This window comes from Pseudopipra pipra, chromosome 9, assembly GCF_036250125.1.
Source record: "Pseudopipra pipra isolate bDixPip1 chromosome 9, bDixPip1.hap1, whole genome shotgun sequence".
NCBI classification, from domain to species: domain Eukaryota; kingdom Metazoa; phylum Chordata; class Aves; order Passeriformes; family Pipridae; genus Pseudopipra; species Pseudopipra pipra.
The window spans coordinates 14,232,315-14,260,235 of NC_087557.1; the positions used below are offsets into that span (position 1 = coordinate 14,232,315).

The 27,921-nt window shown below is 40.1% G+C and overlaps 2 protein-coding genes across 10 annotated transcripts in view; both read left to right on the forward strand.

Annotated features, from left to right (window-relative positions):
* The window catches only part of ARHGAP29 (Rho GTPase activating protein 29), a 49,670-nt gene extending 45,040 nt beyond the window's left edge, over positions 1–4,630 (forward strand). For 5 of the 7 annotated variants that reach the window (XM_064663950.1, XM_064663951.1, XM_064663948.1 and 2 more), the window contains 4 exons: positions 157–386; positions 1,125–1,431; positions 1,600–1,711; positions 2,703–4,630. In XM_064663950.1, coding sequence (XP_064520020.1) covers positions 157–386; positions 1,125–1,431; positions 1,600–1,711; positions 2,703–3,601 — 1,548 coding nt within the window. In that variant the 3' untranslated portion in view covers positions 3,602–4,630. The remainder of the gene's footprint in view (positions 1–156; positions 387–1,124; positions 1,432–1,599; positions 1,712–2,702) is intronic. The other 2 variants (XM_064663952.1, XM_064663949.1) reach the window with 1 other exon arrangement.
* Positions 4,631–4,767: 137 nt separating this feature from the next.
* ABCA4 (ATP binding cassette subfamily A member 4) overlaps positions 4,768–27,921 on the forward strand; it is a 73,505-nt gene continuing 50,351 nt past the window's right edge. Inside the window, exons 1-11 of one of the 3 annotated variants that reach the window (XM_064663944.1) lie at positions 4,768–6,285; positions 6,677–6,726; positions 12,544–12,680; positions 13,505–13,597; positions 15,362–15,455; positions 15,961–16,102; positions 17,954–18,093; positions 20,200–20,327; positions 24,295–24,492; positions 26,977–27,066; positions 27,442–27,682. In XM_064663944.1, coding sequence (XP_064520014.1) covers positions 13,532–13,597; positions 15,362–15,455; positions 15,961–16,102; positions 17,954–18,093; positions 20,200–20,327; positions 24,295–24,492; positions 26,977–27,066; positions 27,442–27,682 — 1,099 coding nt within the window. In that variant the 5' untranslated portion in view covers positions 4,768–6,285; positions 6,677–6,726; positions 12,544–12,680; positions 13,505–13,531. Of the gene's footprint in view, positions 6,727–12,543; positions 12,681–13,504; positions 13,598–15,361; positions 15,456–15,960; positions 16,103–17,953; positions 18,094–20,199; positions 20,328–24,294; positions 24,493–26,976; positions 27,067–27,441; positions 27,683–27,921 lie in introns of all 3 variants that reach the window. The other 2 variants (XM_064663943.1, XM_064663945.1) reach the window with 2 other exon arrangements.

The following is a 27,921-nucleotide window of genomic DNA, read 5'->3' on the forward strand; positions in this document are numbered from 1 at the left end:
TGAAAAAGTTGGCCTTTGAGCTAACGAACAAGGATATTAAACCAAGTCATTGTCAAAGAAAAGAAGCTAGATGAGACAAAGCTGAAGAAAATCAGGAAGGAAACTAAGTTAAAATTCAGTTTTGAGTGTGTTTCTGAAATGTTCTTATTTCTTCAGCTTCCTGAGCCCTTGATTTTGTTTCGGCTTTATAATGAGTTCATTGGACTTGGAAAAGAAAGCCAGCACATTAATGAGGAGTTCGATGCTAAAGGTAGTCCCAAATCAAAGAAAAGGCAGTCAATCTGTATTGAACTGAATAGGATCATCATTAAAATTAAAGATCTTCTGAAACAACTGCCTGTACCAAACTATAACACTCTTCAGTACCTTATTGGACACCTTCACAGGTGAGAAAAGACTTTAAATGCAAACTGATTGTGAAAAATGAACTGCTACATGCTGCATACTAGGAATCTCTTGTACCTTTTTAATGACTTAGAGGAAGTCATGTATATCTTAGGAGGCGTTGTTCCCTTGCTGTTTCTTTTTTCCATGTCATGAATTCTCAAGTGAGAGAAGAATATGAAAGGGAAATAAAGCAGGGAAAGCGCTGAGCTCCATTATTCTTGATTCACTGTTAGCATTGTGTCACATGCAGGGACCGAGGTGTGATTTAAACTGTGATGTGACCCAGGCGGGGCAGCAATTTGGTGGCTGTTACAGAAAATTGAACTTGTATCATGTCTCTTAAATGACTATTCTCCAGTTACATTTCACTTCCTTGTCCTCCAAATGCTGGTTTGTATGATGGTGTACCAAGCTGATGACTACCAGTAGAAGTGGGCCACAGCTATATTATTACTGAGAGTGAGAGATGCTCTTTTTCCCAACAACAAAAATGCCAAATAGCCACAGATAATATTAATAAATAGGACATAAAATGACCCCGTGTGGAAAGTCCAAGCTGCTCTTAAATGCAGTCTGCACTGAAGATTCAGCCTGCCTACCAAACCCACTTCCAGTTTCTCATTGCATTTTATCTTCTTTAGACATAATATTTTAATATCTAAAATATTTCTAAAGTAATAAAACCCTCTAACTCCTGGAGGTTTGTTTTGTTTTTTCTTTTCCCCCTTCTTATGCAGAGTTACAGAACAGGCTGATGAAAATAAAATGTCAGCCAGCAACCTTGGCATAATATTTGGCCCAACTCTGATCAGACCACGTCAAACTGATGCTACAGCTTCGCTGTCATCACTTGTGGACTACCCTTATCAGGCCCGAGTAGTGGAGCTGCTCATAACATACTATGAAAAGATATTTGATGTTTCATTGAAGCCACTTCTGAGCACATCTCAGTCTGAAGAAACAGCTGTTACAGTCAGAGTTGCTTTATCAGCAGATGAGAAGGAGCCACAGCAGCAGAGGAAATCATTTGTTGCTGTAAAGGAAGTGAGTGACTATTCTTGTGCTGCCACAATGCTACCTGTGCCATCTTAACTTCTGTGTTAAATGCTGCAGCATTCCAAGGCACATTTCTAATAAATCTTTGTGGGTTTTTTTGTTAAGGAGTGCCTTTTCTCTCAAGTTTTCATTTACTTTTGCTCTGACTTCTGTTAGCAGGGTATTCTGATAGCTCCGAGTGAAAGCAGAGCTTCAGAAACAGCTGCACTGTTTTTGGAATCGAACAACAGCAAGAATACAAAGGAACACACAGATCCATGTGTAACTGGTTAGTATGCTGTTGACTCTGGGGAGTGAGTGAATAAGGAGTCCTCGATGCATTAGGTTATAGTGCATGCAGCTCTTCAATTTAGACAGAAGCAAGTGATAAAACCTGCTTATCACTGCTTGATATGCTGTTTCCTTTTGTAAGAAGAACAGAGAATTAAATCTTTCCCAAGGCTTTCAAGAAACCTGTGTTTATGGAATTGGAGCTTAAAGTATTTGGTTAGAGAATACAACAGTGTGTTGGTTTCTGCTTTTTTTAAAAAATCAAACAGAACAAAGCCATAATTCCGCTGTGACTGTAGATTTTTGAAATCCACTATGATGCTGCAAACTAATACCCAGCAATTAATGTGTTTTGACCATTCCCCCCCCCCCCCCGAATGTGTATCATTGCCACTCACAGGAACTAAACCAGAAGGGTTTGGGAAGAGTAATTCTCTGACAGAATCATCAGCTAAGAGCATTTTGGATATCAATATTTCTGCTCCAAAAAAAGCCAGGTTTGCTAACCTAACTAACTCTACATTTTTTCTATTTATCTGCCTGTGCTACTACAGTGGTTTGTTTTAATGTAGGTATGATTTCATCTATTTTATTTAGGAGTAGCTGTCCCTAATCCCTTTTAATTATACTGATTTTCAGCTGATGCTACCAGTTCAGTCATGTCCTGTACGTTTACAGTGCAACATCCTGAAACATACTAAAGCTGAAAATATTCAGGGATGGGAGAGCACCAGCCAAAAAAATATAGTGTCTCTTTGGCTGTTTCTTCTTGGTGTCTTCCTTCGTTACAGCTGTACAGTATGTGTTTTACTGCTGTTGAAAAGTTAACATTTGGTTAGAGTAGGATGCTCCTAGTATGTATATAGGCTATCCCTAAAAATTATTATCCCATTAAAATACTAACTGCGAAGGGATCATTAATAAAGTCTTGCTGACTTCTCTTTATATTTGGTGCAAAGATCCAGTCACGTCTATTTGTGTGTTTCTAGGTGATGCTGTGAGTCCAACTTCAGAGAAAGACAATGATCCATTAAATTCTCTAGGTGAAGACAGCTGTAAAATTAACTTACTTTCTGCAAAACCTAACCGTCAGATCACCAAAGTTCCATTGCGGGTTCCAAGGACAAAAGCAGCTTCTCGCCCTGTGAGCCTGCCTGTGGACCGAATACTTCCTCCGTGTGTTTTGAATGAAAGAAATTCACGAAATAAAGGAGCAGTAAGTTCAGAGAAGCTGGGCTGGAGCCCTACTATTGAAGAGGTTTCAGAGGTGAAGGCACTCCCTGCTGGTAATACCTGCTGTAGATTTCCTTGTTATGACACCCAGATGCTGCGAAAAAATTGGGACAAGCAATATAAACAGTACGATATCACAGCAAGGACAGCAATGATTGTGACTAATGTGCCGCAGGAGAACCGAGCACTTGAGAGTGGAACTGCAGGTGCTTTATCTTCATCATGCAGCGTTGGTAACAATTCAGCTAATGCCATTCTTCCTAGTAAGCCATATTCTGCTGTTGGGTCAGGAAGGACAGCAACAGAAGAGAACGGTCCTGATGTTAATCCTCTTGCTGCCTTTAGGGCACCACGAACATTGCAACCCCCCCCAGGGACATTTTATAAACCACCCTCTAACAAATCAAAAGAAAATGGAGATGGTTCTTCTGCTAAAGCTTGTGCACCAACCAGTGCTAGCTCTGTGCTTCACCAGGACAATACCGTGAAACTGGCTAGGAGCTCTGCACTTCCATCAGGTGATCCTGAACAGAACACAAATGAACAGAAACCTAGCTCAGAGGATAGTCACCCCACAGATCTGAAGCCTGCTTACCAGAGACTGAGACCAAAAAGGATCCAAGAACTGGAACACAGGGAAGCTCATTTTGTATAGGGTGCAAATTCCTCTTGGACTGTATGCAATTTGTTGATGTTGCCAGTGGAGGCTTCCCTTTGCCCCTTTATCCTTTGCCTTCCCTTGAGAATCCCACTTTTGTGCCATACTGGAGTTATTTTTATATATGCAGCATTTTAAAATTGGGGGGAGGGCTGGGGAACTGTGAATGAAATAAGTCAAACTTTTTGTAGTTCAGTAGCTTTCAATAAAGATGTATTACATTCCCAGTCTAGATACAGTTAAAGGTTTCATTGAATAAGACATTGAGCTTCATTTCATTGTGTGGAATGGAGTGCTTATTCATAGAGAAACAGATATTTTTCTTAATAGATGTTATAATAAAAATGGAAGATTTAATGTTCACTGTCTAAGCATAAACCAAAGCTTGTGCTTTGCTCTGTAAAAGCATTTGTTCATTTTTCTAATATGTGCAATTAAAGCTTTGCTCATGAACAGGCTTACATACTGGCCAGCATGGCCACAATTATGTATCATATGTGTATATGTTAGGCAGACATGGTTATCTGTTGCCAGTTTTCTATGTTGTCACTTTAATATTTCTTTTTTGTACAGCAAGGATGCACTTACTGAGTTTTACTATTCAGAAGCAGCAATCAATTCACATCTGGTTTCTTGTATAGCTTAGCAAGTGGGGCAAATGTGCAGAGCCTGTTTTGTTTGGATGCCCTTCTGGAGAGACTATCATTGCAGTGGTGCTGTCTTTCCCAGGTGAGTGAAAAGGCAGTGATTTGCTTGCTATGGATCAGTTTTACCACCTAACATGGTGTAACTGAAATGAAGAGCATTGTTTCCAAGTTTCAGTGAAAGAGCTGAAAATAACCAAAAATCTGCATTAGTAGGTGCATCTAATGGTTTTCACTTTGTATTAAACGGTTCTTATGTGTACACTGTGTTATATTTGCTTTAAAATATATTAACGTGTTAACATTTCAGTGACTCTATGGCTTCTATATCTGGATTTCTTCTAACTTATTAAAATACAGACATTTGGCCTTTGCAATAGTACAGTACTCTGCTGCCTCTGTCTTCTGGGGATGGGGAGTGGCACACTTTTCTTAATGGGATTACAATTAGCATGACCCTTTCTCACATACTATAGAGTTACTTTGGCATGGTACTTTCTACTGATGTAAGAATGAAAAGGGCAGGAAAAGCAAAGAATCACTTTTCTGTTCTTACAGTGTCAACTTCACCGGACTTTCCTACTCCGTTACCTTTGCCCATCTTCCCAAAATATCCGAAATAAAATCCCACACTCCATTCAGTGGACATAATCTGGTTTTGATTTCCAGAACAAAAGCTACTAAACTCACAAAACTGAACTTCTGCTTCCGTAACACATTTCCATGGAAGCATGGCTTGCATTCTTGGAAAAAGCCATGCTATTACTGGATTGTTCTGGCCATGCTAGAGGCTGTTTCTTTGGGGAGCTGCCTCATACTACAGAAAAGCTGAAGATCCCAGATGCTGCTGTCTGCCCATACTGGTGTTGTGAGTTGCATAACAAAATAAGTGGACAGGTAAAGGCTTCTTGATATAGATGAGAGTTTGTTCTACTTTGACAATGGAGGAGTGGAATATAATGCACACAACTGGTTAATGAATCATTACAGATGTTGGAGCAGAACTTAATAGCACAGCTGTGAAAGGATGGTGCTGGTCAGTATTGATTAGGGCCCGAGAAGGCTGCTGGGATGGAGAATTACAACATCGAATACTAATCTGTGAGAAACAGACAAATGTTTCTTAATCAAGTCATAATACTAGTTACTACTGGTTGTTGCCATACTGCTTTTTATGTATCATGTCCTTCCATGTTTTGCTGGTGTGAGAGTTTCTGCTCTTTGAAATGCACTTTGGGTCTCTGTTGGTGTTTCCCACAGCCAGGCCGGTGCCAGCGGGCCGGGCCGGGCCGGGCGCGGGGAGCGCAGCGCCAATGTGTGCCTGCGCGGGGATGAGGGTCTCATAAACCCACCGTATTTCATGAAAAATATCATCAATTTCAATAGATGAATTACGCACGACCCAGCTTTATAATGCCTTCGACTGTTTTTATGCAATACAAGCGAAGGAGCCAAGGGTACTTCTTTGGAAATACAACCTTTGAAGCCTATTGTAAGAGCTGTGACCCTGCTGCCCAGCCTGGTGGCACCACGGAAGGGGGGGGGTCCTGCTTCCGGAGCCTTCCAGCCAGGCCTGGGATAGAGCAGCCAGCGGGGGAGGCTGGGAGGCGGCGGCTGAACGGCCACTGTGTGACTTCTTAATTTGTAAATTTTCGTCAACGTTTGCACGTTGGCGTCACGGCCGTGTTTTGATCGGGCTCGTACACCGAGCTCCGCTCCGCCCTGTGAGGGAGCGGGGGGGACGGCGGGCGCCTCAGCCGGCACAGGAAGGGGTGTGAGGAGCCGGCAGCGGAGCCTTAAACCTGGTGGAAAAGACTTTGGCTTCGTTATGGACTGGAAATGTTACTAATGGCCCTTGTTGTTTCTTTCGGTTCTGATGCAGGTTTCCCTAGGTCTTGCTTTGAAATGGCTTCACTCCGACCGAACTGCAGCGATCCCACCCACCTGCCCCAGGTGACAGGCTGTGGGTCATGCAAAGTGCCAGAACCCTGCGGCTTGTCCTCTGGGGAGGAAACCTTTCTCTGTCAGATTTGCTTGGTAATTGCATTTTCTGAAGTCGTAATGCACTGCCTCATCCCTCTTAAAGCTTTGGCAGCGTACCGACTTTTGTAAGTCTCTGACCTAATTAGTTATGACAGGTGTTTGGTTTAGTAGGGCCCCTGATGCTACCAGAACTACCATCTTTTCAAATACAGAGTTTGTTCAGATCTGAAGAAGTACACTCAGAAATATCAACTTCCTAGTACAGACTTGACTGCTTGTGCTGGTTCTATTGGATATTTGGGGGTATTTTTATTCAGGAGTCCTTAAACTCACCGATTGAGCTGTTCTGTATCGAGTAGGGGATTAAAACAATCTCCTTACAACTGAGCAGTGTTATTTTGCCAACACTAACTGCATCTAAGATATGTGTTTCTTTGCCACCAAGCTGAACATTCCTTCAGAAACCTTCCTCTTCCAGCAGTGCTTGCACATGAGGTAAGCTTCTGCGGTAAGTTTTCAAGCTTTTTATTGCTTCTATTTAAGAAGTCTGTGTTTTGCTTTAAAATCTGTGAGTTCTTTAGCTTCTATAGCAAAGCAGAGCCCTAATGGAATTAATCTGAAAGCAGTCACGAAATGCTCTGCGAAGGCCCTTAGTGCACGTATGCTAACATTGGTAACTTAGCTCAGAGCATGTTTGTACTTTTCAAGTGACTTCTCTACATGCCACTGTGGCTCACGGTACAGTGTGATCTCAGAGCACACAAACTTGATTCTGTTTGGGTGAGACTAAACTGGAACATATGCTTCAGCAGCTGCTAATGCATGTTCAGTCTATGGAGTTCATCTAAAGTAACCCAGGCAAGTAGTGTGTGTGTCCTGGGTCCTCAGCACTGTGTTTCACTATAAAGCTGCTCTTACTGGGCCATCCCACCTGTCAATGTACACATAAACTTAATATTTTGGGAAAATGAAACAAACCAGATGTTTCAACTTTCATTAGCAGAGTTGGAGGAGAGAGGGGCAGGGAACATCTGATATTTGCAAACTATGTTATTTTGAATATTCTTGCAAGTAAGTTTCACAGGAGGATTCTTCAGAAAAAAACCATTCTGAATAAAATGTTCCATTTCCATGCCCATTTTTATTCAGAGACTGGGGAATTCTTTTTCTAATTTAGAGATCCAAGGGATCCACGGAAAGTGTTTTTACTCACAGGTAGAAGGAAAAGGTATCCTAAATCTTCTGAAATGTAAAATGTTTGAGGAAGGTGAATTCTAAGAAAATCCTCACTCCTCAGCCCTTATGCAGCTGCATGACAGAATGGTGTCTATAGGAAGTAAACTGAATTACACCAGAAGTAGAAAACATGCCTTTTGAGTTTCTACTTGCTGTGCTTTTGTGTATGTTTTTCCATAGATTGGGGTGATTAGCAAACCACTGTTTTTGCACATGCATGGGATCTGCTTAAGATTCTACATTTCCCTGTGTTTGACATGTGGAAGAGTGATTCTCATTGCCTTTGATTTGTAAAAATATACTTTTCAAACAGAGGTTTCATGGAGCCTTTTCTTAATCTCTCTGATTCTTTTTATCATTTGATTCCAGCTTGACAGAACTTGCCATTCTTGTCCCTCAGGTCACTCCTTACCTATTTCATGGGGGGAGGCCTCTGAAATACGTAGGAAACACCTAAAAACCTTCAGCTTATGTTTTCCCTAGCAGTTTAGATTGCTGGGTGCAAAACTTACCTTAACTGAGAAAGCCCTAACCTGGTATGTGTAGTTTTTTCTACACACACATAGATATATCTGTTTATTTATAGAGATGCATTTATACACACCCACTCCTACAGTTAGCCTAGGCAAGATTGTGTTAGCACTAATTGTGTTAGCTTCCTAGTGAGGCTGTGTCTAGGGACATGCTCTTCTACATGTGTCAGAATATCTGGTTAAGAAATGGTTTGGGTGCTGGAAAGCATTACTCTTGAAAATTAGAAGTGTTGGCCCATGAGCACACCCAATACACGAGTGTGCGTGTTTTCAAAGTTATCTTTTCAGGTAATTTTTAAATTCTGTTAATTTTAGAAAAATATATTCCTGTGGTGCTACAGAGATTACTAGGGATGTTTTTATAATTTGCTGGACAAACAGAATTTTAACTAGATTTGATTTTGTAGTCAAAAGTCAGGAATAAGCCTGGAAATAAGAAAACAAATAAAATGCTGGTACTTAAAACAGCTGTTAAAACCATGGCATGTGAGGTGAGGGATAATACAACACACGTGCCATGTGACCCCATTTTTTTGGTATGGCATGTATACTCATGAAGCATATCACAGGGAACTTTTATGTTATCGGATATCTACTGTGGGCATAATGTGAGAACTGTCATCACCAAATATCTATTTCCACCTCTTGCTTTCTTTATGTTCTGATACATAAATGGAATGTCTCATTTTTTGTTGTTACTGGCAACAAACTGCAAATCATTAGGAAACAGTGATAGTGACAACTGTGGGTAGAGCTACCAGAGACATTGTGCAGTGTGCTCCATAAGCTGAACTGTATTTTCCCCTCTCATGTAAAATGATAAGGCCCCACATAAGCTTCTCTGTTTACTTCCAAAGATCTCTTTGTAAAGCTGCAGAGCAAAAATGTGTCACAGGAGCAGCTGATCATAGAAAGCAAAATCTACCCTGCCATCATCCAATAATGATGTGAAAAATCTAATTAGGAGAGATTAGTTTAATCTGTTAGAGCTGTCTCTGTGAACATGTGGACAACAAAAAGAGATTCATTTTCTTAAAATAACAGGACTTAGGATTTTAGGGTTAAAATGCTTGTTTGCTGGATAAAACTATTAAAGTATCTGTTTGCCTCAGACATAGCAGCACTACTTAAATACAGTCTACAGCTGAGCAGCAACAGCAGTACTAGTTTCTCTGCTTTGCATTGCTATTAATCAGAGTGAGCTTCTATCTGTGGCTTTATACAGCTTTTTTTTTCTGTCTGGATTGAAGCAGGCTGGGTCTCAGCTGTGATATGAACATGTGTCTGACAGAAATTAGATCAAAGCTACTTGTGAAAGAGAAGGTTGCCATAGGATGATAGAATAGAATCATAGAATCATTAAGGCTGGAAAAGACCTCCAAGATTGAGTCCAGCCTTTGACCAAACACCACCTTGTCAACTAAACTGTGTTTAACTAAGTGCCGTGTCCAGTCATTTCTTGAACACTTCCAGGGATGGTGACTCCACCACCTCCCTGACCAGCCCATTCCAATGCTTGACAACCCTTTCAGTGAAAAAATTCCTCCTGAACCTCACCTGGCACAGCTTGAGGCTATGTCCTCTTGTCCTGTCTCTGGTTGCCTGGGAAAAGAGACCCCCACCTGGCTACAAGCTCCTTTCAGGTAGAGAGCAGTAAGTTCTCCCTTGAGCCTCCAGGCTAAACACCCCCAGCTCCCTCAGTGGCTCCTCATATGACTCACTCTCCAGACCCCTCCCCAGCTCTGTTTCCCTTCTCTGGACTTGCTCCAGCAGCTCAGTGTCTTTCTTGCAGTGAGGGGCCCAGAACTGGCCATAGTACTCAAGGTGTGGCTGCACCAGTGCCAAGCACAGAGGGATGGTCACTGCCCTGGTCCTGCCACGGGCCTTCTTGGCCACCTGAGCACACACTGGCTCATGTTCAGCCTCTGTCAACCAGTATCCCCAGGTCCCTTTCTGCTGGGCTGCTTTCAAGCCACTCTTCGCCAAACCTGTAGCACTGTGGTTGTTATGACCATTCTGCAGATGGTTGTTACTCTGGCCTCCCTCTGTTCATCTGGAGCCTCCCCAGTTAACCAGGACAGATGGTAAATGGTGGAGAGTGGCTTAGTGAGCTCTTCTGCCAGCTCCCACAGTAGCCTTGGGTGGATCCCATCCTGCCCCATAGACTCGTGAGTGTCTAAGTGGCTCAGCAGGTCACTACCTACTTCCTTCTGGATTGAAGGGGATCTTTTCTGCTCTCCATCCCTGTCTGCCAGTTCAGAGGGATAACCGGTCTTTATGTTGAAGACTAAGGCAAGGAAGGCGTTGAGTACGTCAGCCTTTTCCTCATCCTTGGTTGCAATGTTCCCCTCTGCGTGCAATAAAGGATGGAGATTTTCCTTGGCCCTCTTTTTGCTGTTAATACATTTATAGAAACACTTTTTGTTATCTTTCACAGCAGTGGCCAGATTCAGTTCTAGCTGAGCTTTTGCCTTTCTAATTTTCTCTCTACGTGACCTAACAACATCCTTGTACTCTTCCTGAGTTGTCCATCCCTTCTTCCAAAGGTCATAAACTCTCTATTTTTCCCTGAGTTCCAGTGAAAGCGCCTTATTCAGCCAAAGCCAGTCTTCTTCCCCACTTGCTCATCTTTCAGCACATAGGGGTGGCCTGATCCTGGGCCTTGTCATGCTTTGTGAAGGAAGCATGGGTTAAATTGGGTTAAATTCTGTGGGTTTAGGTGGCACATTTGTGCAGAGGTTGGAATGTCCTGCAATGGAGCTGGGAAGGAAACAGTGCTGAATGCAGTGCTCTGCTGTCAGAGCTGCAGTGTGCTCTGGGGTAAATCTAGCAGTTGGTAAATTCAGTGAAACAGGATTCTCAGAAGTCTCCCCAAAGTCCTGTGAAGAAAGAAATAGGCAAGCGCTGCCACATCCTTTTGAAAATTTTTTTAAATAAAGAACTCTGGATTGTTGCTCAACCTCTACTTTGAAGAACAATGACGGTGTGGCAGTGAGGGAAGCTGCAATAGTGCTTATACAGAGCCATCACCCAGCATGAGAACCAGTGAGAGGTTTTACTGCATTGCTGTCCCAGCCCTTACAGATGAAAATTTATAAAGAATTCAGTGTTGACTCTATGCTCTTTTGCTTCTGGATTTGACCATATTCCTTGGGGGAAATTTATGTTGGAGATGTGAAATGATCCATTTAATGCTGATATGTAACTTGATTTAGTAAATAGTAGTTGAAGTAGGACAGAACTTTCTGAAAAACTCTCTGAATGCATCTCTGGAGCTCTGAGTCTGAATACATAAAGTCATTTAGTTTAATATTTTTCTGTGTGAACAAGCAATTTGCTGGCATTTTAGAAGTTCTAGAAAATATAAAATTGAAAATCGGATTATAAGAATGAAATATTTTTTCCCTCCTCTCCTGGTGTTGTGAATCAGTTAATTTTGTGTTTCACTGTCTCTGTTCTTCGAGAGTGGTGGTCCATGAAAAAATGTGGTGAACTACCTGTATATCTGCACACGTAGATGTTGTAAGAACAGACTCCCCAGGCCTTTCACAAGGGAAGTATACCAACAGTGAGGACATTAGTTTTTTCAGAAAATTTTGTGAAAATTGATGGGGTGAAAAAATCATCTTCTCTGGTTACTGAAATTCTGATTTATCTAGAAATCCTAGAAGAAATTCCCGGCATTTAAAACATTGTCTTTAGCAGAAAAAAGCACTTGTGCCACCTTCATAAAACAAGTGAAGCTTAAAGAAAGTATTGCAAATCCCATGAACTAAGTTTCCAAGTAGTGGAAAAGACTTCTGTCTTCTCCAGGGCCATGTCAGCAGATATACAATTGAAGGAATTTGCTAAAAAAGTTACCCAAGGGTGATGCTTGTTTATGATGATAATATTAAGGAATTTGAGAAGTTATGAAGACACTGCACTGTTCTTAACCTGATGGGAATGAGGAAGGCTGTGACAATGTCAGTACTTCTGGAGCTCAGGCTAGCTCTAGTGACTGATGTAACCAATTTCTTATTTCAGTTTCTTGCATTCTGTCAACAATATATATGAGTTTTCTTTCTGAATGTATTCAGTAAATCATTCTTCTATGTTATAGTATGAACTGCTAGGGGAAAAAAGAAGATAACAAAGTTAAAAAGAAGTGCTATTTTTTTTTTCTTGAGTTGGGACTTTGTAAGAGTCTTCCAATGTTTCAATAGCATTCTGATGATAGAACAAGGTTATTTTGTTGGCTCTTACAATCAGCCCCCAGAAAAGAAATCAGTTCCTGCAAAAGGAAAATGAACAAAATAACATATTTTTTTGTGCCATGGGTATGAGTTGCATCCCTTGAGCATTTGTCATCAGGCAGAAAGTGTGTGCCATTCTAAATAGTAACAGTCATAATTTGTGTTGGCATCTTCGCGGAAAACTGAATGAACAGTTCATAAGTGTATGGGCCTTTTTCTGACTTTAGGAGGATGTTAATATCTATGTAAATAAACTTCTTTTTTAGAAATTGAATTTCCTTTAGTGCCTGTGCTCTTTCTAATTGCAGCAGTCTCAAGCCATCACTGATTTTATGAGCAGAGTGCTGCCTTTAAAGAGTGAAGATAGATGTCCACCATGACTAATCACTCCAGAAGTTCATGTACCTCCTCAACCCACGTGGAGTTCTCTACACATTGTTGCTAGGTACTGGTTTTTATCATGGTTCTACTCCACGATTTTACTATAGTGTTTTGCTCTACTTGAGTTAGTAGCAAATTTAAATGATTTGTTTAATTTTTAACAATCCATGTATCTCATATTTGAATTTATATGTCAAATTCTCTTTTTCCTTTTGAAGGTAAAAATTCATGATCATTATAATGAGTCATAGACCTAAAAAACAGAACATGCAACAGTTTAAATTCTGTGATATCCCTACTAAAAAGTCATAGGAATTGCTGAATTTAAAAGCATAAAAATATGAGATCCTGTGTTTTTTATTAAAGTGGCAACAAAATGGATTTACTTTTACAAAATCCTTTCAAGACTCTGTTAATCAATATATATTTATAGTGTCTGAATGATTAAAGCTAATTGTGTCATCATAACTGAACAGTTTCATATAAACTAATGTCTAGTAGTAAATCTATCTTTTCTTGGAAATATAGTTTGAAAACACGGATTTATTCTAATAAATGATGCAGTAGTTAACTACCTTCATTACATGCAAGTCCAAGTTAACAGCCAGATTCAATGTTAATGACTTTTTTTATTCGAAAGAGATGCTTTTCCTCTCCACTGCTTTTTGGTGCTGATAAATGTGTCACAGGAAACAGCCTCCAAACAAAGGAAAACCACGACTTTTCATGTATGATAGTGTATCAAGTGCAAAATTAAATGATGCAGACAATGAAAGGAACTGATCTCTATGATAACATAATCTTAAAATAAGAACAGAAAGCTGTTATTTTGCTCTAAGGTCTGTTTCAGCTGTTAGCTGAGAAATGGCAATGCATCCTTTGCCACAGGTTAACAAGAAGTGTTGATGCAGAAGAATGAACTTCTTTAGACAAGTCAGACTTCTGCTTTGGAAGAACTGGATCCTCCGGAAAAGACAAAAGGTAAAGTGTTAGGCTTTGGGTTTCAGCTTTGGACTATGCACTTCGCTGGATTAAGTGGCTGGTACATTTATCAGCATATAAAAATCACAAATCCCTCAAAGAATCAAATGTGATCTTTGTATGGGCCACATTTCTCTGTGCATGCTGCTGGGATTTCTGGCTATTTCTCTTGTGGTTCTGAAGGCTTATGGGCTGCTTTCTGATACTTCTAGTGAATTCTGAGACACCTATGTGTCCTAAAGAAAAGGTTCACAGGAAAGAATCAGAGGTCTAACAGCACTTGGTCTGTCCTTATTGCATGACACACTGTGTACTAGCTTGAAAGAAAGCTTCCCTTGTGCTTTAGACTTTAATCCTTTCCAAACTAGTTAGCTCAGACAGAAAGGAATTACCAAATTCAAGTCTGAGGATTTTGTATTTCCTGGGGATGAAGAAAGAATCTACATCTGAGCATTAACAAAGATCAACTCTGCAGCAAAGGTGATGACCAGTCTCCCCAGTTCTTGCCCATCTGAGTTTATGGGTGTGTAGTGCTTGTCCCAAACCTCTTACCAAATGGGTGGCAATGGATGTTAATCATACCTTGTGGGCCCTGCTGGGAAGGATCTGTAACACCATGTTCTGAGCTGTGCACAACAGCTGTCAGGTTTTCTTCTCTAATTATTGTGTCATCTGCCCTTTGCTGCTGGTAAGATTCTGTCTGGCTTTAAAAATATCAGGCATGCATAACTTCCTAGGTGGTGGTGGGTGGGGTTTTTTGATATTGTTCTGTTTTAAAAAAGAGAATCTTACCAGAAAAAATAGGGAATTGCTGCCTGGTGTAAAGTTTTCTACCCTTTTGCTGTAAGGATATGTTGTGCTTAACTAAAGCTATTAGACAAAGTTATAGTGATAAAAACAGGACTGCTCAAAAAAAACTGTTCTTAAGTATGCTCTTTTGCCCAGAACAATTGTATGTGACCCACCTTGTCACAAAAATCCCATTGCTGTTCCTCAGAGCCCAAAGCCTGTATTACAGGATCAAAGGATTGTAGTTTCAAGCCTCTACCAGAACACACAGAGGCAGTAAAACAAACTGAAACACAGGAGTTGAAGAAGCAGACTGAAAACCAGGCAGTACATTGCTCTGTGGTAAAGCAGTGCCCTTGATTTTCTGTTGTGACAGGGGAGCTAGTGACTGTTGTAAGTCTATTGAAAGATCTGGGCAATAAACTGGCCTTTGATGGGATCTTCTATATTATTGAATAAGGTGTTTGATCTTAATGTATACATTTCTACCTGTATTAGGAAATTAATGGTGTTAAAATGAATGATGACAAAAAGAACTAAAAGTAAAGGTCAAAGAATGTTAAGCTTATGCTGAAGTCTTTTACCTTTGGGTAAGCACAGTGCACAGACAGCCTACTAATGAGCCCAGCAGTGTTAAAGTGTGGATAAAAAACCCCCACACTTTCTCTCTTGCATGTAATCCTTCTTGTAGAGTCATCTACTACCTGCTGCCTCTTCTTACCTCAGTCAGGATGCATAGATATTTCTTTAGAGGAGGTAGAGAAGCCACTGAGTTAATGATAATGCTTCATGGCACTGATGAATCCTCACTCTTTCTGGGTGTCCTTTTCAAATGGTGAAAGAGGCAAAGAATAGCCACGGACACGTGCTGCGCTGGGCATTGCTGCTCTGAGAACAGCCTCATCCTGTTAGCCACTTAGTGACTCTATGGTGGTCTATTTGTAAAATTTTTTTTCTTTTTTTTTTTTTCCCCAGCTTCGTTTTCTAGTGGAGCTTGTCTGGCCTCTGTCGTTATTTTTTGCCCTTGTCTGGCTGAGGAAAGCTAATCCACTGTATCGCCAGCATGAATGTAAGAGCGTTTAAGATGTTACAATGTTTTAGGTAGTGGCTGGAGTTCTCAGACAGAGATACTGGGACCTACTTGTGGAGTATTGTTCTGGCAAAGGAACAAACTTTAGTTCAAGTAGCTTAGTTATTTATAGCCATATACTGTAAGAATTACCAGTGAGGAGGAAATAAAAAGCTCTAATTTTCCTGTGAGGTGCTTTCTGGTCAGACACACATGAAGTTTCAAGATTCTATCAAGTTTTGGATTTCTGTAATTCTGTTACTGAGAAAGTACTAACTCACTACCTATTGAAAAAAAAAACTACATTAGTTCAGAACTCGTTTCTGTTGAAAATAGCCTTATTGCTTACATTGATGACTTCTTTTTTTTTTTGGTAAAAAATAAACCTATAGGATTTGTATTACAGTCCTTCTGTAGTGAGCCAACTCATCATGCTATTTAGATTCCCACAGGCTCCATTAGAAAAGACACCTAACAATTTATATTTTGTGTTTCCCTACTCTAGGTCACTTCCCAAACAAGGCAATGCCATCAGCAGGAACGTTGCCATGGTTACATGGCATCTTTTGTAACATGAACAATCCCTGTTTCCGCAGCCCAACCCCTGGAGAGGGTCCAGGTGTGGTGTCCAACTACAAAAATTCCATGTAAGCAGAGTTGTATGTGTTGAGACTGGGTTGCAGCAATACAGGCCTGCTAGACAGCTGCTGGTAGCCTGCTCTTGGCAACTGTTGAGTGTTCATGGGCATGAATGATGCAAGGAGAAGGGACGGAGTATCCTTAGTCTGCTTAGAAGGGTACCCTTAGTGCACCCAGGAATATTTTAAAGAATAGCTCTATGGTGTGAATGAAAAGGGAAGGGTGAGCATTTAGTAAAACACCAGTGTGCAAACAGTGGAAGACAAAAATGTTCAGTTCTAACAAGTCGGTTTCATGCTAACAATGGCCAGCAAAGTTGAAACAGAACTCATGAGGATGGGTTTGGGCCTTTTGGAGAAAGACTTCAGTTGTATTAGTCTCTAGGGAACACATGTCCATTTAGTAAAATCCATCCTTTCTATTGCTGACTGCTTACTGAATGTCTTGGGACAGATCTTTTTGATATAAAAGCATGAAACCCCTAAGCCTTCTTTTCTCATCACTTGAGTCATTTCTTCTGAATGAGAGCTCTAATGAAGTAGCAGCAAAGAAAAACCTGCACTGCCAGTTCTTATGTAGCACTTGTTTTGACTGTATACTTGTGAGACTAATCAGCACAGTAACCTTCAGTACTCAGCTTGTTAGCAAAGCAGAAGGATGGGAGATTTCCTGACTGTTATTGAAAAAGAGCTGTGGAAGTGTTTTATTGTGTTGTTATAGCTGAGTCATGAAAGACAGCACAGCAGACAAGGACCCTTAGAGTAAAAACCTGTTAGAATAAATATAAAAAAATGCTCCAAATCTCCCTTTGCAAAGTCCACTTTGGAGCATCCAATCATTAAAATTCATGAGCTAACAATCTCAAGGCCATTGAAGCTCCAGTCATGTGAAAATCTGTGGCTTGGGGTTAACTTAATAGCTGACCTTGTTTCCTAGTGAACAGGGTTTAAAATAATCAGCTGAACATTTTTTGTGGGGTACAGTCTGTCACACAGTGAAGCTAAAGGGGTTTGTTTCTTATATATTCTGACTTTTTTAGGTTACTTGTTATAGAGCAAACTGTCACTTTGTCAGTCAGAGTAAATTCAGTGCATTACAGCGGAAGTAAATACATTGTGTTTTCTGAAAGAATTCAGTCCTTTCTGTTTGCTGTTTCCTCAAGCTAAAATAAGTCATAAGGACTTATACCATTCCATGTATGGAAAAACATAATACAATTAAAAAATGTAATGGTCTGCCCTGATAATAAGAATTTTCTATACTTGTTCATGAACACAGGACCTGATGGCATCCTTGCATGATCTGCATGTTCTAACCCAGACCCAGTAGGTGAACAGCTGTCTGTGACCATTTGTCACTTGTGTTTTCCTGCCACTCCTAGAAGAAATATTCTGAAGGGACCTAAACACCACGATTACATTGGAGGGGACTGATGTTAGAGGGGGAGGAGGATTCTGTGTCTGAATGATTCCATGTCACTTACCTGGCTGAGCAGGGCTGCATGTGCCCAGAGTGCCCCACTCAACTGCTGGAGCTGAGCCTGGGCTAGAGCCAGAGCAGATTTGTACTGTAACTGCGAGATGCATGCAGTCTGAGGAAGGTCCTGTTTCCCCAGCAAGATCAGCATGGCTAATGTGGGAGAGACCAACCTCCTGCAACACCAGTAGCCCTCTTAAACCTTCTGTTGACTTCAAATCTAACTGAATCTCACAGTACCTGAGACTGAGAACAAAATAATTTATTTTTTTCTCATCCCTAACACAGAGAAAGTCAACATTGCCTTTTTTTTTTTTAAATATAAAAGATTCTCAAGAGTCATCAGTCTTAAATTGTTGTTTGTACACTATTTCTCCTTTCAGCCTTGCAAGGGTATATAAAGATGCTCAGGAGCTTTTGCTGGAAGGCCCTGAAATCCATGACCTTGGCAGAATCTGGGAAGAACTGATCATTATGACTCAGTTTATGGAAACAATGAGAACTAATCCTGAAAGAATTGCAGGTAATTGTTTTGTCTATATCCTTTAGACTACTTAATTTTTCTTTCTGAGAACTGGATAGTAGTTAAGCTGCAGAGTGGCAACATTATAATATCTTTGACATGTAGCTGTTACTCTGCTTACTGTTAGGGTAAATTAAAAACGCTCAGTGTTGTAACACCTGTCATTTAAGAGAAAGGAGAGAGCCAGTCAACTCCATTCTACAATCGTCGTCCTTAAGTAACAGTAGACAAAACTCGAAAACCAAAAGTTTGGATTTCTCACCACCCCAAGTAAAACATGTGGCTGAAGAGATTTCATTATTAATTATTACAGTAGAGGTAGAAGCAGTAAGAAAGCGTCATGGAAGATGCAGAGGAATGGAAAGCTGGGAACATGCCTGAACATATACTAGAAGCATAACCCAGAGAAGTGCTTAGAGGTACATTGTTAGAAGTGTTACCTAAAACAGGTTTGGAACAGTGAAGAAAGAAACAAACACTTTCCCCTTGTTTTGATGATGTGTTTTGAAAGAGAAGGCATTAAAAACATAAAGAAGACTGAAAAAGCAAGTTGACTGCATTAATTTTTATTTAAAACAACCTTCCAAACTCAAAACACAGTATTGGGGGAAAATAGGAAATGGTATAATAATAAATTTTTTTTTAATAATATTTGGACTTAAAGTACAGAATTTGAAAAGATACCCCTAAAACTAAAGGCATAAAACTGGACTGGCTTTGAGAATTGATATGTCCCATTCTCAAATCCTTTGCCATTTAACAAATGTCAGAGTTGAGATTGCTCCTTTTGCTGATTCCTTAAACCAGATCTAACTCTTGAGTCCTCCTTCCTTGTCCCATTCTCCCCTTGCACTGACACATTTGATGTGTTCTTGTAGTGGGTTTTTTCCTCCGTGATGCCTGGGTGCCAGGAAGGGCATCAGGGAGAATATGAGGGACAGACGCCTACTATTGTTTTCAGTGTTTACTGCTTGAATAAGTACATAGAGGAACAATTGAAGAAGTCCTGCTCAGCCCCTACAGCCCTAGGCCAGAATATGCTTATTGCAGATGGAATTGTGGAAGTTAGTTGGCAAACTCTGATAAGACTCTGCTTAACTCACAGAATGGAGGCCCCCAGCAGCACATTTGTGCATGTTTATGTGGAGATGTCTAAAGCTACATTCCCCATGTCTGTAGGATATGTGCTGTTCCTGGCAGTTTCAATTGCCTGAAGGCTAGAACTAGTGCTTTTCAAGCTTTCTTTACCTGAGTTTCTTGATGCTGTGTGAACTACCTTTTAAAAAGGCTGTAGTAGTCAATGGACATGAGCAGCATTAACTTCCCAAGCTTTCTCTTGGAGCATACTGAGGAAGAATTCCCATTGGTATGATTTGTAATATAGACAAGTTAAAAAAGATTGGCACTGTTTAACTTTATGAACAGCAGTATTTTGAATACTGTTATAGGCAGGATTAGGGAAATTTGGTGGCCTCTTATATGTGTCTAATTTTACAGTGGATAGTCTCATTGGTTTACCTGAAGATTTGCCAGCTTTTAGTTTAGTAGTTGCTAATCTAGTTTAATATGAAGCAGAAAGTACAATTTATGCTTTTCTAAGGAAACTGAGTTTTTTCTCGTGGAAGATTCTCAATGGTCACTTCTGCAATGCTAGAGAATAAGATTAACTAGCTAAAATTAGTTGACAGTGAGTGATTAATTAGTGTAAATGCAAAGGTTTGGCTAAAGTTATTTACACAAGGCCTAGAAGGAAGAACACTAACAGCAACAGCATACTTGAATCTGAAGTATTTCATTGCATTGAAAAAAGGCAGACACTTTCAAATGCAGTCAAGGCTGCTTTCAGTGCACCCATTGCTGTGGCTCTAGTGTGAAATACCTTTGAGAGATCAGATATGCCAAGTCAGAACACTCAGCATTTTCTGATTATCATTCCTCAACAAAGGATTAAACTGATTTTGAATTGCAAGAATAATTTTAGACCCTGTTAGTCACTACTAAGTATAAGAGCCAAAGTACATTCTTTTTGCAGGTTTGAGTATGAGTTGTTCTTTAACTTCCTTTGTTTGGTGTCTCACTGATCTGTGGATTTCTTTCTTCATCCAGGAAGAGGAATACGAATTCTAGACATTTTGAAAGATGGGGAGACCCTCACCTCCTTCTTGCTGGAAAATGTTGGCCTCTCAGATTTTGTTGTTTTCCAGCTTATTAATGCTCAAGTACGCCCTGAACAGGTGGGTAGAGTCTAACAGTTACCAAGTTGTTATCTGTGAGGAAAGAATCTTATGAGTTGGATGTGCGAAGTAGCCTCAGTGAGAGCCTTGGGCTCAGAGCACCTAATGTCTTATGGGTTGTTTGTACAACTTCTCCCTCTGTTTTTTGTGAATCTAGAAGAGATGTTTGTTTTGTCTTTTTAAAAGCATTTTGAATATGCATTAAATGTACATATTTGTTCAGTGCTGTTGTTCCTTCCAAATAATGAGCATCAAGAAATGATACTGCCACGCAATGCATCCATTCCCATGACTGAAGACTTGACTCAAAAGCATGAGGAATCCTTTTGAGATAGTAGTCCTGATGAATAGCCAGAGAGAATTTTTGGAGGTTTTTAATTTATTATTTAAATTCTCTGCCCCAGTGTCAACAGAGTAATATGGTGGCTTTTTGGCATTGTCTCACATCATGAATAGGTACCAGTGGAGAAACAGATTCACTTTCGTAGGTTCTGATTGAATAATAGATCTGCTCAGAAAATTCAGAGTGAAAACTGCAAGTCAAATCCCTCCTGAAGCAGCAAAGCAGAGGACCGTTTGACCAAGTCCAGGCTGTTTCTGCCTCTGCATGTACTGGTGGCTGGGAGCTCTGTGAGGAATGCTGTATTAATGAATGAATGTTGCTGAATCGGAGTTCTGAAACAATTTCTACACTGCCGTAGTGTGTGGGTGGAAGCAAGTGAATAACTGAGGCTGAAAGACACAATTTGTCTTTTTCACTGCCACATAAAACACAAATGCTGGAACTGTGTGTGGCCAGAAAGAGGGAGGGCATTCATGCACTTGCATGCACTTCCTTTTTTGCATCACAAATTCCAGCTGGTGTGACCAGTAGTCAGATTACTTATCTGCTGTATTCTTGATGAATACTGGGGAAGCCTGCCCCTCTCCTCACTTTATCATGAAGCAATACCACAAGATCATACCAAAGCCAGTGTCAATTGATACATCCTACTTATTTTCACACCTCCATATCAGCTGAGATGGTGAAAATTTGCTTCCTTGCTGCTTGTGAGAAGAAGAATATATACAGATATCCTGCTGGGCTTCTCTTTCCCTTTTTGTCCCTAACCTTTTCTTCACCAGAGATCTGCTGTGTCAGGAGAACTGAGTGCTGCTGTATTAGTTTCTATTAGCTCCCCCGTGGCATTCATTCATCTGCTGTTAAAACCTCTGCTTGCAAGTGTATGCAGGACTGAAGTTTTCAACACCACCACTGAAAGTATGATTGAAACCTGCTGATGTCCTTCTGCTGTATTTTCTATGCTGATGCAGAAAGAGATGTAGTTCTCTTTATGCTGGAAATTAAAGAAATCTGAACATTGGTTAGAGAGGAAGCTGGAGGAGATCTCAAGTTAAATACCACTTTTGCTGTCCTCCATACAGTTTTCTTGATAGCAGTAATCTCAGGGATACAACATCATCTCACCAGAGCTGATTTACAGCTGTGAGGGAAGAAAGTGCTGTGAATAATTCCTCCAGGGGAAACCGATGCAGAAAAACTAATCTCATAATTTTCAAGAGATGACAAGAGAATTATTTTCAATGGGAATTGAACACTTTATTTCATGTGGGAGACAAATTGCTTAGTACCTGTAGGGACCTTCTTGATAGGCAAGTGTCTTGGGCTGGACTTACGTATGGTTGAGGTAGAAGTTGCAGAGCTGTAACTCCACTCTAGATCTATGGTTGTCTTAATCCTCAACCATGGTGGTTCATCTCTAGTTCTTTGTGCTGCTCTGCCCTCTGTTTGCTTGCATATTGCTGTACACGCTTTCCCCCTTGCTCTGATGGCACAGAGCTGATCAAACTGAAAGCAACTTGTTTACAAAAGCCTGACTGTTGCCAACAGCTGGCTGCAGATCTAGGTCTGAGCCGCCTGGGAGTCAGGAAATGACACACAGAGCTGAAAGCTAAACCTGATCAAACAGCCAACTAGCTGAAAAAATAATTTGGACTTCATCTTGCCAGCTTCGGCCAAACAGTGACACATTGATTAAAAAAAAAAGTATTGAAGTTTCCCTCTGAGGGCCTGCTTTTTTGAGTCATTCTAAGATAAGGATAAGAGACTGATGTTAAAACACAATAAGTTCAGGAAAGATTGGCAGCAGCCCACCCTACCGGAAAAATTGGAAGGGCGGAGGTTTGATGTTTTTCTAATCCCATCTGTTCGTGAACATTCTTGAAATGCAGTTACAGTTTGTAAATAACATTTCTTTTTTTTTTTTTTAATATGTTTATCCTTCTCAATGATGTTAATGTCACTGTTTCCTCATTTCACAAGTCAAAGCAAGGCTCCTGGGCTGCCTCCATGTGCAACCCCGTTTCATTGCAGTTCACCCTGCATGATGAGGACCATGACAGAAGAGGCATATATGGCTGAAAAATGCCCTTCTTATCACACACGGCCCCAGGACATAAGAGACTGAACAAATAAGCAAATTCTTTCACTGGCATAAATTCAGTTAATTCAAATTCAAATGTTCCAGTTTGAGAGAGGGCAGGAGTGTTTGGGTTTGAAGGTTTTTAGCAAGACAAACTGTATCTGTCAGCTGCATTCCCTCTTTTGCATTCTGCCTCTCTCCAGGCTCTCTCTCATGTTAACAATGCCTTTATGTGAGTACAGCTGTAGTGATGATAGTGCCTCTCAGACACTTTTGCTAGAAATCCACATCCCTTTTTTGCATCATAGAAAATTTTGATAATGTTCAGAATCTCTTAGATGAACTTTCTAATTTGCTTAAATAAGAAACAAATATGTGCTTATGTCTGACCTGATATGGGTGTGGTATGTTTGTTTTGATCCATATGTCTTAGAGATTGGAATGCTCAGCAGATTGTTTTTCTAAAGAAAATTATATTCTGGGTAGATTTTGACAATATCTCTTTCCATGCAGCTTATTAAATTCATTTAACCTAATGATATTGTGTCAGTGCATAGTTCTCATTTGTCTGAAGGTCTGTGTTTGTCAAACACAGTAGGCATTTACAGCCATCAAAGTGTTCTGAGCTTTTTTCCTTAAAATTTGTACTGTGAAAGGAGATGGAGACAGGATGGGAACATTAGCTCAGGAGCAATTTCCAGTGCTACTTTTTATTATATTGCCATATATTCTGTCCATTATAAAATAAGTGGAACTTATTTTAGTAGGCTACCAAGAGGATTCCATAACAACAGTGTAAATCCCAAGTATATCTGATTTCTATGGAGTTATTCTGCATTTGCATTCGTTTAACTATAAACTAATCTGTTGCCAGTGGTTGAACACTAAAGATAAAAATTGGAGCTTTTTCTGTTCCATGTTTATATTAGAAGTGGTAATCAGTAGATGTGTGTGATTTAATGTAAAATGGCTTTGTAAATCCTGGCTGTATGCTGTGCACAGTGACAATGAATAATGGCTGTGGGGAAGCATTGCGGTGGAATAGTCATCACTATGAAATAAAATGCTGAGGGAAATCAAGCTTGAGAATCAGTGGAATTGGGCCTTTTTTTTTTTTACACAATTGACAGCAAAGACATAACCAACCTAAACACAAACAGTAGTGATGTAGCACCATTGGTTAGTACTGGGAAAATAATTTCAAGCAAGCTGTAGCTCTCCCTCCTTAGCCACAAGAAGGGGTGGCATGACTTCATGTGTGCTTAGATGACAGAGGAAGGGAAGACAACTCACAAGAACTTTTGTAATGGAAGGAAGAATCACTAATGAGAGAAGGAAAAATGTGACCGAAGGCGAGGTGATCTAGCATAATATCAAGTGGAAGTGATTCGAGAGTTGATGCTTCAGCTGACCACATCTTTCTACCGTTCATTAAAATATTAGCAGGGGCTGGTATCAAGGTGCCCGCTTGTGATAAGTTATAATTGTTTCTGAGGAGCATGAAGGTTTCACAACAGTAAATGAAACACTGGTTTTGGTTGCAGTTTGCCTATGGTGTCCCTAACTTGACTCTGAAGGACATTGCTTGCAGTGAGGTGCTCCTGGACCGCTTTATTATCTTCAGCAGCCGAAGAGGTCTCCCTTCTGTACACAAGGCCATGTGTGCTTTGTCCCAGGAAAGTCTACAGAGAGTGGAAGATGCCTTGTATGCAAACGTTGATTTCTTTAAGTTATTTCAGCTGGTAAGTATTAACATAATTATCCTGCCTTATGTTGTAATTTATTTTGGTTGATATTTCACTGCCCTTCAAGAACTTTTGGTAATACGTCACCGATTTTCCAAGTGGTCTTTGTTTATTTACCCCTGCAAATGTAAGGATATGGATGTGGGATAATTAACCTACCATCAGCAGGACACTAGGCAGTTCTGAGTATGCTTTGGGATGAAACAGATGAAATTCACAGTAGAGCAGAACTAAGAGACTGAAATGCAATCTTAAAGTTTGTGTGGAACTTATCTGGTCTTTCCATCTGTGTAGCAAAACAGTGTATAGCAAGACCAAGGGATGTTGCTGAGGGTTCTGAAAATACCCCGTACAACCCATTCTATCTTTGTTCCATCCAGCGTGACAGAATTTTATGCTGCAGTCAAAGCTGTGATGCAGCTTGAGTTGACATAGCCATGTGAGCTTTTTCAGTAAAAAGAGGTGAAACAAACTGGGAAGTTGTACTGGCTTTCATCACTCTATTGAAGCTTTTCCTCACCTCTGTTCATTTTCATTGCCCTTCTTTGTGTTATAACATCTGCAAACTTGGTTTACTATGGAGATATTATGCCATTTTATATATATAAATAAACATTGATATATTTACTTTAAATATATAATAACATATAAATTATATATATATATATATATAATGGCATATTGGTGTGGGATTTTTTTCTTCCTTTACTTCTGTGTTCTTTTCCTGATATTTTTCTGATATTTCATTTGTATTCTGCACACTGATGTGGTGCCTTCAGGCCACTATTCATAAAGACTCCAGAGTCTCTTGCCTTATGATAGTGAACTTAGAGTCTATCACTGTGTATACATCTTTCATGTCTGTTTTCTCTATGATCATGCTTTTCCTTTTTCAACACTGAATTTAATTTGCTGTTTTTCAGCTTGTAATTTAGGGTCATGAAACCAATACATTGTCAGTTTGCCATATAGAACCAGGCAGGATATATAAACAACTGCTAAAGTTACATAGGAAGTATTGATTGGACTTTTCTACCACAGCAGTGTAGCATCATCATTAATTTAACATGGATTTTATTCAGCTCTGAGTTGCTCAGAACTGAGAACAGAATATGCCAGAAGCTTTAATTGACACACCAGCAAGTCACTGATTATTGTAGCACTGATGGTCAGTCATTGTGCCCATGTGATTTTACCAATCCTGATAAGAATCTGAGGTGAACTTTTTAAAGCTGCTGTTTTCCATTTCTAAAAATATACTCTTATATTTTCATAAATTTGATTCTTGCAGAAGTAGCAGAGTACTTCTGAGATAGCTTTATGTGAATATGCACACTATGCTACCCAGCTATTTTACAGGTTTTTACAATACCTGTTCCTCACAGTTTCAAAAAGGCCAGGTTATGGCAAGTGCTTCAAGAACCCTGTATTGCAGAGACTGTTTCCCCTTAGGGGACAAGAAAAGTATATTTTTAAGCACTGTATGTGTAATAGTTCCTGCCAGAAGTGCAAGTGACAGATCAGAACATGCTAACATAAGCTTTCCATAAAAACTCTTGCCTCTGTGACTCCCTGCCAGGTCCCTACACAGTGCAGCTGTCCTCTGCTTTCTTAACCACCTACTGACTGAAGGGAATGGCAGGCAATCAGTAGGGTGTATAGCTGGGCAGTTTTGGGGAAGGCTTTTTAGGGGCTTGTCTCATAAAAATTACAGTCTAGCTGTCTGCAAGTCCAGCCTTATATTTTTTTTGTAATAGCAGAAGAAATATATATGCCTGAGAAAGCCTCAAAAGTGCTATCTCCAAATGCATATGTGATTCTTTAGACAGCTGACAAAGAAGGATGCAGTGATGCAAACAAAGTGGTATATGACAAGCACACCATGTTGTCACCTGTTTCTTTTAAGCCATTAATACCTTAAGTGTTAACTTCTGCTGGAAAGGCAATTTGGTCAGTCTGCAGGAGCTGGGAAAGCAATGGTTTCTGTCAGGTCTGACAGTGAGGACTAGACTGTCTCCAAAATCAGCAAATATCTGAAGTATAAAGTACTCCAAGTTATTTATCTCCATGGCAAATGGGGACTTCTGTATCACAACCTTTGCTAAATTTGGAAGTTACTGATAGTCTGTAGCTCTCACTGGAAGAGTAGCCTCTGTGAGAAGCAAATTCTCAGAAATCCCAGTTCCTGTGTTCCTCCTCCATTTTTTCACCTTTTGGTATGTTGGGCTTAAATGAGCAAAACAAATCCCAAGCTATATTTTTAGTGGACTATGATTTTTTCAGCCTCATATTAGAAAAAACACACAGGCTACTGTGTGAGTCTGCACATGGGTACTGGATTTGTGGCCCCACAAGATACTCTTCCAAATAACTCAAAGTATTTGAGCTAAAGAGATGCCATCTGGATCTTCTTCTTACTGTAATGGCTGTTGTCATGTAGAAACTAAACAAAACTCATCTGTATTTCTTATGTATTCACAGCTTCCCACTGTGTTGGACAGAAACTCACCAGGTGCTGACCTGAGGGCCTGGGGGAGGGTGCTGTCTAATGTCTCCCACGCGGTGCAAAAGGTAAGCGGTCTAATAATAGATGACTTTTCTGCATAGCACATAGTCCTTGTTTTCCTTTGTTCTTTTTATGTTCCAGTTACCTGCTTTACCAGAAGGAAAAGAGATTTGTTTGGAAGAGCTGATCCCTTAAAAAATCATTCTCTTATTACAGAATAAATGTAGACATAAGCATTGGCAATTATGAAGTGTATTCTTTTCTTCAGAAAAGATATGAAAGAACAAAAACTGAATATGATGCCAGTGACCAGGACAGAGGAGATAAAAGGATGTGGTTCTGACTGCATCTGTGCTTCACTGTCTGGGCACAACTGGGACCTCAGCAGATAATTAACCTCCTTTGAGGGTTGCAATTAACAAAGTCTTGTCTTACTGCAGCTGGCCAGGAAGCCAAGTGTTCAGGACCTTTTGATGGTCCTGCAACCATTGCTACAAGCCGGAAGGCCAGAATCCTTAGGCCAGTTGTTGAGTTCCCTGTCGGATCTTTTCTGTGGCTACCCAGAAGGAGGTGGATCCAGAGTGCTTTCCTTCAACTGGTATGAAGATAACAACTACAAAGCTTTCCTGGGGATTGACTCATCAAGGAAGAAATCCAGTTATCTTTATGATAATACAACCAGTAAGTTTTTCCACCATACCATTAAGAGACTGTAGACAGGTGCAACTTTCGTTAGAGTACCACTGTTCCTTTCATAAAATAACATTTTTAAGCAGTTGATTCAGGAAATTAGAGACAGGTGAAATGATTTTACTTCATACTTCATAGCTGGAAGGAGAGAAGCCCAGAAATATGCATTTGCTTTTAATATGGAGGCATAAATATAGTCATCATCGTAATTAAAGACAGTCCCTCTACTT